Source organism: Alternaria hordeiaustralica, assembly GCF_023758085.1.
Source record: "Alternaria hordeiaustralica strain BMP 2776 chromosome Unknown scaffold_52, whole genome shotgun sequence".
Lineage (NCBI taxonomy): Eukaryota > Fungi > Ascomycota > Dothideomycetes > Pleosporales > Pleosporaceae > Alternaria > Alternaria hordeiaustralica.
Window position 1 is genome coordinate 90,660 of NW_026056824.1, and position 11,989 is coordinate 102,648.

Below are 11,989 nucleotides of genomic sequence, written 5' to 3' on the forward strand. Positions count from 1 at the left end.
CCACGGCCATAGTACCTACATACCCTGACAATGACCCCTTGTCTGCCCATGAGGGCTGCAGGGCGAATATTACTGAAATGCAGTCATACACAGAAGGAGTATGACGAGCTGACGATCATGGCGAACGACCAACGTCGAACCCGTTACACGACATTACTCTTGGCGCTTATCTCGGACCAAAATCCCTTCTGTGGAACTATTGGCAGATTCGTCATGCTTTGGAGCGACGTTGCGCGCGAGATAGATGCATGTTTGCACTTTACCCTGCTTCCTATCATGCTGTGTTTGCGGTTAAATCCGTGAATGAACCACAACGCATGGATGAGCTGTGCAGCTCATTTGACCGATCGCTACCCTCAGAGCCATATAAAAGCGTGCCTTAGCTCCCGGCTAGTCGCGTAACGAAGTATACAGTGTCCTTTGGCTGCATTGGATACCTAGGTGACTGCATCATCACGTGCATCATCGACCCTCTTTCCACGTGCATCATGGCGGAATCCACGTACAAGATCCCAGAAGAGTACCAGTCACAGCTGAAGTATGTGGCGTCGAAAGACAACCGTACCGATGCCGAGATTCTGGATTCCTTGACGAAGCATGCACCCATCGCGTCCGAGAAGAACATTTGGACGTTCTGGCATGCCGGCGTACAGCAGATGCCAACATGGACACAGCGCAACATCATCAACTGGGTGCGACTTCACGGCCCTGAGTGGACGATTCGCGTGCTCGACACCGCACCAGACTCGCCAAACCACGCGTTGACTTGGATATCGACCGACCTTCTTCCGGAGACCTTCGTGAAGGGTACGATGACGGGGCCGTACGTAGGTCCTCATAGCGCCGACTTCCTGCGTGGCGCAGCACTGTACACGTATGGTGGCGTCTGGATGGACGTCGGATGCATCGTGTTGCGCAACCTCGACAAAGTCTGCTGGGACCAGCTTGGAGACGACGACAGCCCATTTACAGTCGCTGCGCCACTGGTGTATGGACAATTCATGGCGAATCATGTCGTCGCCTCCCGAAAAGGCGACGAGTTCATCAAGAACTGGCGCGTTGTACCCACTCAGCCATGATTCATCAGACTGACTGTGAAACAGGCACCTGATCTTCCTGGAGCTCTGGAAGGGACGTACCGACTTTACTGGCGTGGTGCAGTCGCCTCTCATCAGCTTCATCAAGCAGATGAATAGCAAGGATCTTCAAGACTCCGGATTTAAATGGGAGTGGAAAGTCGACGAGCAGACTCTCATCGGATACATTGGGCAGTGCCTCGCCTGGATACGCTTGACGTGGCTGCAAGAGCCTAACGGTGGTTTCGATGGCGTCACCTACTGGGCTGAGAAGGTCTTGCTGTGGCATGCGCTATCTGAAGACTTTCCTGCTGAGCACACTCTTGGCTTCGATATTAGCGCAGACTTTTTGAAGCTTTTGGCCATGAGCGTGGGTGCTGACGAGTCCGACGCGGTGTACGAGAAGGCGAAGAAGGCCACGTGGGGGATGTTGACGCAGAGTGTGATGCAGAAGATCACACATGGCAAAGGGCTGGGCGAAACGATTCATATTGGCACGTTGCTGGACCTTCCGGAAAATGAGGGTATAGATGCTGCGCCTGGTACGTTGGCAGGGCTGCTGCGATATGGCAGCGTGCATCTGGAGCAGACGAGGGATATGCCGTATATCAAGGCCCCTGCGGTGGATCCCGAGTTCATTCTTCACAAGGGATTACTGGAGGCGTGAAATGGACATCCGCCGAGACAGTGCTTTGAGATCCAGGCGGTCGGAAACCAAAACTCTTTGTCGTATAATCTGAAGGTCTTTTGTTGAAGTTGCAGCCTTGACAAGGCGAGATGGGCGCAGTGCGAAGCATAGCCGTCCAGGCTTCCGCAATCAAACTTGAAATCAGGCATGCGCGAGGACGAGCGTCCAGCTGCCAGGTCGCAAGCGGCAAACAGTCTGTGCACCCACGTATGACATCATCTCTCTCTCCTTTGATGACATGTCCCAACCTCCTCGGGTGTATCCTTGCGTCTCCTTTCTACTTCGCCTCCGACCATCTAGATTGACAATTTCCTCGCGAAAAGCAGTCGCCGGATCCCAATGAGTCGAACCTCGGCAGCCCCGTGTTCGAAGATAATGCGCCACAGCGACTGCGCCACAGGTTCAGCCATAATGCTCTTCTAGCTTCGATGACGGCCACCTTGATGCGCACGCCCAGAACACGCTTCTCATCGTCGCTGTCATTCTTGCCCCGCTGAGATTACTGAGCGGAGGGTGTGACGAGATGCGCACGACATAAGACCGAACAGGCGCTTTCCAAGACAAGGCAGAATCTGATGAGTGCAGCTGGTCAATTGTGATTGGACGTCATGTCAAGTTAGCCTGAGGCGGCAAAGCATGTCTCGACGGAGACATGGAAGTTTCATCGGGCATATGCCCACGGATGAGACCTTCCAAAGCATGTTCAAGAGATTCAGACGGCGATGTGCGATCCAAAGTTCTATCGGCCTAATCGATCATGCTATCGGGGTTCTGGTTCAAGGTGCCCATGGGAGGCGAGTCTCTACATGGACTATCGACAAGGTCCTATACGTCTACGTCCCTGTCACCTCGAAGCGACACGAGCAGAAGGCTGAATACCTGATCTCTTGATGACAGCCCCAGGCAGAGATGTTGTATAGGTAGGCTGGAGCAGCTGAGAGTCGAGTAAGCTAAACCAAAGATGGCTAAGCGACGAGCAAAGCCTCAGTGGCGCCACCGTGGCGCAGGTTAAGCCCTGCTAGCCTCGTCCTGATCTGCACGTTGGACATCGAAGCGACACTCAATCGTGACTTCAGACTATCGCTTGTTCCTTCTTCTCACCTTGTTTCTGTTTCAACAGTCTTTGTGCAGTCGTCCATAGCGATGTGATGGAAGCGGACGCTGAGGGCCTCCGCGCTTCATTGCGCTCGGATGGGGTTTGCACTGCCCCCTTCCAAGACCACCGGACTTCTTGACAGCCGCTCATCTCGCTATGAACGCCGTTAGTGGCCAAAAGCATCAAATCTCGCCTCCTTGGCGACAAGTCTACAGCTCAACCATCGAAGCGACGTAGGCGGAGGGCTGAGTTCTCGGTCATTCTACCAAGTGTTCGATGTGTAGATGTCACCTAGGCCGCGAAGGCAAAAAAACGCCGCGGAATGATCGTTCCTCAGGAGGCTACTAGGTGCCAAGCGAGGCTCTGGCGGAGTACGTATCACATCAGGTAGACCAATATCGCGCACCAAGCGCCTGGCAGTCTTGGGGTGGCCCACACTTACACAGCCCGCTTCAACCTTGAAAGAGTATATGGCAGCTTGAGAGGCTTCCGTCCTCCGCCTTGTTACAATCCAGCTCTTATACTGTTATCACATAGTTTCTATTTCTTTAAACTACGATCATCAACTGCATCTTTCCAGCGGTCCATTTGCATTATCACTATCATACTTCAAATATGGAGTCCGGCAAACTTGCCCCTCCGACACTCCAAATCAACACGCGACAGCGTGCTCTGAGTCAGGCAGACACGGTCACATCACAAACATCAGACCCCTTCCGGACACCAATATCACCAAGCAATGCGTCCACAAGTGGTGCATCGACGGTAGTAGGAGACTACGATGCAGCGTTGCAAAATGAGTTGCGCGCTGAAGCTAAAGCCGACACGAACAACCCCTTCGCCTTCACACCATCACAGCTCAGCAAACTGTTGAACCCCAAATCGCTTCCTGTATATCAAGCATTGGGAGGCATCCACGGTATCGCAGCCGGACTACAATCAGACACTCATTCCGGTCTGAGTGCCGACGAATCGACAGTTGCGAGACACATTTCCTTCGACGAAGCAACAAATCCACAGACACCTACAAAGGAGAAAGAATCAAGTCGACCGCCAAGTGACGGAAAGCCCTTCGAGGATCGCATACGCATACACGGACGGAACGTACTACCACCGAAGAAGGTCACCCCTCTATGGAGACTTGTCTGGAACGCGTACAATGACACTGTACTCATAGTTCTTACTGTTGCAGCTGCCATCTCGCTAGCACTCGGACTCTACGAAACGTTTGGTGCGGAACATCCACCGGGATCTCCCACACCTGTCGACTGGGTCGAGGGTTGCGCAATTGTAGTAGCTATGGTCATCGTTGTACTCGTCACCGCCGTAAATGACTGGCAAAAGGAAGCAGCATTCGCAAAGCTCAACGCGAAGAAGGAACAACGCGATATCAAAGTCACACGATCGGGAAAGACCGCTATGATCAGCATCTACGACGTCCTAGCCGGCGACATCATACACCTGGAGCCTGGCGATGTCATTCCAGTCGACGGAATCTTTGTGGATGGCTCCGACGTCAAGTGCGACGAGTCTTCTGCTACGGGAGAATCAGACGCCATGCGCAAGACACCAGGTGCCGCTGTCATGAAAGCACTTGAGTCCGGTCAGTCCACCAAGGGCCTTGACCCCTTCGTCATCTCCGGCGCAAAGGTTCTCGAGGGCGTCGGTACTTTCATGGCGACATCTGTCGGAGAGAATAGCAGCTTTGGCCGCATCATGATGTCTGTCCGCGTCGAGATCGAGGAGACACCACTACAGGCGAAGCTCGCTAAGCTTGCCATGGCTATCGCTTACCTCGGAACTGCAGCTGCTGGTCTCCTCTTCTTTGTCCTTCTCTTCCGTTTTGTTGGTGGGCTATCTGGTGATACCCGATCTGCATCTCAGAAAGGTTCAGCGTTTATGGATATCCTCATCGTTGCTGTTACCATTATCGTGGTAGCAGTCCCAGAAGGTCTCCCACTAGCAGTCACGCTGGCGCTGGCTTTTGCGACGACCAAAATGCTGAAGGAGAACAACCTTGTCAGAATCTTGCGCGCATGTGAGACTATGGGCAATGCTACAGCCATTTGCTCAGACAAGACCGGTACTTTGGTAAGTGCTATCTCTCGATTGGACACGAACATATGCTAATACCTCACAGACAACAAACCGAATGACGGTCGTTGCCGGCACTTTCGGCACCACCAGCTTCGTTCACGCGGACGCCGCCTCAGAGAAGGACCAAACCATTTCGGCATGGGCATCTAAGGTCTCGGCTGCTGCAAAGCAGCTTCTCATCCAGTCCATCGCAATCAACTCTACAGCTTTCGAAGGCCAAGAGGACGGCAAGTCTGTCTTCGTCGGATCCAAGACTGAGACTGCGCTACTTGAGCTCGCCAAGGAACATCTCGGACTCGTCTCGCTGTCAGAGACCCGCGACAGCGAGCAGGTGGTACACATGTTCCCCTTCGACTCGGCTAAGAAGTGCATGGGTGCCGTTGTGAGGCTTCCGAACGGACACTACCGCCTCGTCGTCAAGGGTGCATCTGAGATCCTCCTCAGCTTTGCCTCTGCATTTGCGCATTTCGAGTCACTGGAGACAGAGTCGCTATCGCAAGAGCACCGCCAGGTACTGACCGAAGCGATCAACGCATACGCGAACCGATCTCTCAGGACTATCGGACTAGTGTACCGCGACTTCGAGCAATGGCCACCGGTCAACGCCACGCTCACTGAGGGTGGCAGTGTCGACTTCGCCTCCCTGCTGCGCGATCTTACATTCTTCGGGCTAGTTGGTATTCAGGACCCCGTTCGCCCTGGTGTGCCCGAGGCTGTTCGCAAGGCACAGAAGGCTGGTGTCACGGTCAGGATGGTTACCGGTGACAACATGCAAACTGCGCGAGCGATCGCGACTGAGTGCCTGATCTATACCGAGGGCGGGTTGGTAATGGAGGGACCAGACTTCCGCCGCCTTACTGAAGAGCAGCTCGATGAGGTGCTGCCGCGACTACAGGTGCTGGCCCGCTCATCGCCTGAAGACAAGCGCATCCTTGTTCAGCGTCTCAAGACCCTTGGCGAGATTGTCGCTGTGACCGGTGACGGTACCAACGATGCCCCAGCACTGAAAGCAGCCAACGTTGGCTTCTCCATGGTCTCTGGCACTGAGGTTGCCAAGGAAGCCTCTTCGATCATTCTCATGGACGACAACTTTGCCTCCATCATCACCGCGTTGATGTGGGGTAGGGCTGTCAACGACGCCGTCCAGAAGTTCCTCCAAGTAAGCCATACACGATCTTCCAGTTCATTCCAGCCAGCTAACAAACGTAGTTCCAAATCACTGTCAACATCACTGCTGTGGTCCTCGCGTTCGTGACCGCGGTCTACGATGACGAGATGAAGCCAGCCCTCAGAGCCGTACAGCTTCTTTGGGTCAACCTCATTATGGACACCTTCGCCGCCCTCGCCCTCGCTACCGACCCACCGACTGAGAAGATCCTCGACCGCCCACCGCAGGGCAAAGGCCCTCTCATCACAACAACGATGTGGAAGCAAATAATGGGCCAGAACATCTACAAGATCACTGTCATCTTCGTGCTATACTTCGCTGGCGGCGACATCCTTGGCTACGACCTCTCCGACCCCAACAAGCAACTCGAGCTCGACACCGTCATCTTCAACGCTTTCGTCTGGATGCAAATCTTCAACATCTTCAACAACAGGCGTCTGGACAACAAGCTCAACGTGCTCGAGGGTGTATTCAGGAACTGGTTCTTCATTGGCATCGTTGTCATGATCATCGGCCTCCAGGTTCTCATCGTCTTTGTCGGTGGTCGCGCATTCCAGATCAAGCCAGGAGGTATCGATGGTACACAATGGGCTATCAGCATCGTCGTCGGTTTTGTCTGCATTCCATGGGCAGTACTCATCAGATACTTCCCCGATGAGTGGTTCGCTGCCATCGCGCGTGTTGTCGGCAAGCCTGTCGTCGTCGTGTATCGATGGTGTTGCACGGGTATGAGCAAGGTCAAGACCTTGTTCACCTTCAAGAAGACGAAGAGTGAGGAGAGCGAGGCTGAAGCTGGTGCTGCGCCAGCGATCGTCGTGGTCGGTGATGACGCGAGCGTAGCTGAGAACAGGAAATGAACGTAATGATTGGATGGAGGCATTAGACTGCGCATTTGTACAACACTTAGTTTAGATGAGACACGATACCCTAGAATTTGACGTTTTTTATTTGCATCCTTGCGATCAAGCTATACTCGTGCTATTTGAAAGTGACTGTAGGAAGGGGACTAAAATTGAGAGTATGTAGCAGTCTGCGTCATTGACCGCATACCGAAGTAACATGACAGAGAAGCGTTTTCACTAACGTTACACCACCCAATGTTCTCTAGACGCGCTGCTCATTTTGCGCATGACTGAAGAGTCGTCCCGATAAACAAGACTGAAGCAGTGTCTTGATCACGTCGATCTTGGCCATGTCAACCTCCTCCATGGTCCTGCTAGACCGTTGGAAATAGTTGTCGTCTCTGTCGCAGGCTAACAAATACACAGCTTTGTTCTTTCCCGCTTTCCTGTGTTCGACGAACTTCTTCAAGAAGGAGACCTCAGCAAGCTCTAAGATATCCAGTCCATCCTTCGACTTGACTTGAGGCTTGGCGCCACTTCGAAGAAGATGTAAGACTAAGCCAGCGTTCTGGTTGCGAACGGCGGTCTGCAGTGGGGTCTCACCCTCCCCATGCACTGCTTCAATGTTGGCCCCCATCTCTTCAAGGATCTTCAGGGTGTTCTGGCTTCTCCAAACTAGCACAGCTTTGTGAAAGGGCGTGTAGCCTGATTCATCTCTGGCTTCAAGCAAAGACTCCTTTTCATCCATCTGGCTCACGTACGAGACGATGAGTTTGAACATGTCTCGATGCCCGGAGCCGGACACGGCGGTGTGCAAGCTTGTGTCTGCTTCTGCTGCGAACAGAACCCGCTAACGCTGGGTGTCAAGTAGAAACCGTGCGTTCTCGACGTGCTCCGCTGCGACCACTCGACTGAACAATGTCGAGCCAACGGGGTTGAGCTCTGCAACCTCTGCGCCTTGGTACCTAAGGCTCACTGGGAATCTTTTCCCCCCAAACCTCGCTACCAGAGAACTGACTCCAAAAGCCATGTCGGAGTGGAGGGCAGGCTTATGGTCGCGAAGCAGACCGTCGTTTGATAACCCACTGATGAACGTACCACCTACGCTAACAGTATCGCTTGATAGCGAAATGGAACAATGTAAGTGAGTAGAAAGGTACTTAGCGGGTGACCCCGGTGCGGGCGATAATCAAGCGAGCTATGCGTCATACTCGTTCTGCTGCATACGGTAATTTTTACTAGGCGCGTATCGCTGCTGCCTAAAACGCGTGATACTACGTCACATGATGAAGTTGGCCCGGCGCCGCAATGTGCGATTGGCCTACTTGACGTTACACAGTCCATTCGAACTTTGAGCAAAACGACGCTGGAGCCCAAACTCGAACCCCGCCTTACCACGCCTTCTCGAAAATGGCGAACAAGATATGCCACTTCTTCGTCGCTGGACGTTGCGTCAACGGGTCGACGTGTCGCTTCCACCATCCCGATACGGTCTCCAACCCCCCCTCCTCCGAACGCAAAGCGGAACCTGTTACCCGTTCGCAGTCGGGCGGCTCTGTTCCAAGAGCGAAGATACCTTGCAAATTCTATCTCCAAGGCACATGTACTAAGGGACACTTCTGTAATTTCGAGCATTCAAATCCGACCACAGTTACATCTACAGACTTCCGTTCTGCATCGAGGGATACCAGGCCGAGTATACAGTGTAGGTACTTCCAGAGGGGCATCTGTAATATGGGCGAGCAATGTCCCTTCAGTCATGAGATTCGAGAGAATCTAGGCATGCCGAAGACGCTGTCGGATCACACGCCCATCAAAGACGTCGGCCTCACTGCACCCAGTTCGGCGCGCGCCGATCCTTCCTCCAAGGAGCATGATGAGACCGAAATACCAAGGACGATCGGAGGGGCTACCGTGGAGTTCGCCAACGGTGCATCTGTTTCTAAGATCTCTTTGATATCGGACTTCTCCGCCGTGTTCACATCCGACCTATCGCCACATACATCTGTACAGGATCTAGTCGACTTCTTGATCAACAGGGGCTTTCCCCAGGTGACTCACGATTGTGTTCCCTTCAGACACATCCCTGAGAAGCTCCATAAGACAGCTGTGATCAAAGTCCGTGATCCAGGCTTCGCCAACAAGCTTCTCCAGTGTCTTCAGAACACTCCGGTTCGTCTTGGGGATTTCGAATTTCGCGCATCGAAAATGCAAGTTGCAGGAGAGACAGCATCCGGAATGAATCGGCTTCAGCTCACCAGCGTAACATGTTCATGGTTCAATCCTTCTAAGGTGGCTTATCTCGAATATGACGCAGACTGGAAAGCGAAGCGGGCGCTCGAGCGCATGGAGCGCCCGAATTCAAATGAATTCCAGGGCCGGAAGCTCGATGTCACCTATCAACCAGTTCGGTCTTTGCAAATAGGCAATCTAGACCTGAACACGAATGAAGCGGGACTTCGACGCTTTCTTCCTTATCCACCGCCCACTAAGGTGACTTGGGGACCTCATTCTCACAATCTCACTGCGAAGCAACTAGAGGAAAGAGCTATCACGCAACTTCGATCGCACGGTACCCTCATCGAAGAGTGTATTCCTCATCCCCAAAAGGGAGGAAGTAGAACGAAGATCATCGCCAAGTTTAGCGAAGCAGAGGCAGCACGAAATGCGGTCAAGAAGATGCACGAAACTATTCTCGATCCCAGCTCGAACAAAAGATGCAGGTCACTCCTCTGGTTTCCATCAAACTGTCGGTCTCCTCTCGAATCCTAGCAGCCATTGGACCACAGCTTGACCCTCTAGTCGACCAAATATGGCGAACGGATTACGTTCAAATCAAGAGCTACAAGACTCTGGGCAAACAATACACCCAAGTCCGCATCTTCGGCCAGTCCAGAGAACCAGTTGCCAAAGCCAAGTCGGCCGTGGAGAAGCTCCTTGCTGGTCAGATCGCCACCGACGGACATGGCCCGATCACAGATCCATTCTACTTCAGGCCTTCGTCAAAGAACTTTCTGAACGATCTGGGAGCCTCACATGGGGTCTTCATCCACCAAGATTCACGTCGATCAGTCCTTCGACTATACGGAGATCACATGGGTATCGAACGAGTCGAAAGTGCTCTGGTGGCTAAGTGTGCAGAATTGAGGGAGCAGTCTCACACCGTCATTCTTCATCCCGAGGCTTTGGCATTTGCCCTCAAAGGTGGATTTCGAAATGTTGTCGCCGCTTTAGGGAAGGACAAAGTGAAGCTAGACATCATCAACACCCCAAAGCGAATTATCGTCGAAGGCTCCGCGGAAGATGCGGTCCAGGTACAGAAGATTCTCGCATCGTGTACATCGTCTTCATTGGAAACGCAAACCGCCGGGCTATCCAACAGCGAGGACGACGGCGAGCTACTCTGCCCGGTCTGCTTCACCCCACCGGAAGACCCTATCAAGACGTTTTGCAGCCACGCGTATTGCAACTCCTGCTTGGTTTCGCAATGCACGTTTGCCGACTCTTTCCCGGTCAAATGTCTCGGTGAGGACGCTGTTTGTGACGCTCCATTGTATCTCTCCGACGTCAAGAAGGTTCTTTCTGGAACGGAATACGATGATCTTCTCCAGACATCCCTGACGTCATACCTTCGTAGCCGACCCACGGAATTTCACTACTGCTCTACACCCGACTGCGATCGTTTCTACAGGATCTCAAGCGCTGAGAACCCTCGAATCTTTGATTGCGACGGCTGCCTCACTTCCATCTGCACTAGCTGCCACCAAGGACCCCATGACGGGCACACTTGTGAGACCAACAAAGCTCTGATGAGAGCTGCCATGGAGGAAGACGAGAAGCTCACGAAATGGAAGAAAGACCATGATGTACGAGACTGCCCAAAGTGCGGGGTGCCGATCGAGAAAGCGGATGGTTGCAATCACATGACATGCACCTCGTGCCAGGCACACATCTGCTGGTTCTGCATGAAGACGCTTAGCAGCGGAGGCGAGACGTACAACCACATGCAGAGCGTACATAGCGGTGTTTAGATGGCACCTTCAGAACTCGTCCTTAACCTTGTACTACGGTTATCCCGTCGCAAAGTAGAGAAATAAGATTAGAATAAAGAATATACACGTAAAGCTCTTATATACCTAGAAGCTTTAGAAAAAAGCTTTTAGATTAATCTTCTAAACAATTAGAAAAATAACTAAAAGAATAAACTACTTTACTTTATATTTATAAGCCTCTTTTTTTAAAAGAAAAGTACTTAGTAAAGTTTTATTAATAAAGTATTAATTCTATAGTTTATAAGCTAGTTCTAAAAAGAAAAAGTCTATTACTAGTATACTAAAAAATATATAACTAGAAGTTTTACTTACTTTTAAATTTATAGTATTAAGTAAGCTAAAATTTAAACTTTAGTACTACTACTTTTAAAGTAGTTAAAGCTTTTAAATTTTTTAAGCTAGCTAAAAAGCTATTTTAATACTAATATACTTTAATAAAGAATCTTAACTTTTAATACTTTAAGAAGATTATAATTTAATTATATATACTTATTAGCTTATAACTAATAAAGTAATATATTTTAAAGCTTTATAGTTAGAATATATATACTAAAGTCTTAGTAAAAGCGCGCTTCTTCTATTTTATAATTAGTAAAGTTTTATATAATATAAGATAAAGCTTAGCTATTTTAGTAATCTACGCTTTACTAAGTAGACTAGCGTATTTATTTTTATATATAAATATATCTTAGAAAAAAAGTTTCTTTAATTATTATAATTACTTACCTAATATATATAAAAAGTATAATAAATTAATCTGTTTATTATATAATATAATTCTAGATAGGTTAAAGCTACTCTACTTCTAGCTTTACTATAGATAGTAGCTAAGTTTCTTTATTAGTAATAAAGAATTCTACACTATAAGCTAGTCTAAGAAATATAGAGTTTAATAGTAGTATTTATAATAATATAGTTTTAAAAGCTTATATTTAAAAATATAGATATAAAGTATACTATAGCTTTAATA

The 11,989-nt window shown here is 50.4% G+C and overlaps 4 protein-coding genes across 4 annotated transcripts; 3 read left to right on the plus strand and 1 right to left on the minus strand.

The window, feature by feature from the left end:
- Positions 1 to 488: 488 nt before the first annotated feature.
- On the plus strand, positions 489 to 1,743 carry J4E84_011033 (uncharacterized protein; the record flags this gene model as incomplete). Its single annotated transcript, XM_049393588.1, has 2 exons — positions 489 to 823; positions 1,104 to 1,743. The coding sequence occupies 2 exons, from the start codon at positions 489 to 491 to the stop codon at positions 1,741 to 1,743; spliced, it is 975 nt and encodes a 324-aa protein (XP_049238720.1).
- A 1,732-nt stretch (positions 1,744 to 3,475) lies between these two features.
- J4E84_011034 (uncharacterized protein) lies at positions 3,476 to 6,982 on the plus strand (the record flags this gene model as incomplete). Its single annotated transcript, XM_049393589.1, has 3 exons — positions 3,476 to 4,951; positions 5,001 to 6,116; positions 6,167 to 6,982. The coding sequence occupies 3 exons, from the start codon at positions 3,476 to 3,478 to the stop codon at positions 6,980 to 6,982; spliced, it is 3,408 nt and encodes a 1,135-aa protein (XP_049238721.1).
- Positions 6,983 to 7,229: 247 nt separating this feature from the next.
- On the minus strand, positions 7,230 to 7,748 carry J4E84_011035 (uncharacterized protein; the record flags this gene model as incomplete). Its single annotated transcript, XM_049393590.1, has 1 exon — positions 7,230 to 7,748. One exon carries the CDS (start codon positions 7,746 to 7,748, stop codon positions 7,230 to 7,232), a length of 519 nt encoding a protein of 172 aa, XP_049238722.1.
- Positions 7,749 to 8,701: 953 nt separating this feature from the next.
- J4E84_011036 (uncharacterized protein) lies at positions 8,702 to 10,998 on the plus strand (the record flags this gene model as incomplete). The annotated part of the gene is made up of 2 exons (XM_049393591.1): positions 8,702 to 9,373; positions 9,673 to 10,998. The coding sequence occupies 2 exons, from the start codon at positions 8,702 to 8,704 to the stop codon at positions 10,996 to 10,998; spliced, it is 1,998 nt and encodes a 665-aa protein (XP_049238723.1).
- Positions 10,999 to 11,989: the final 991 nt, after the last annotated feature.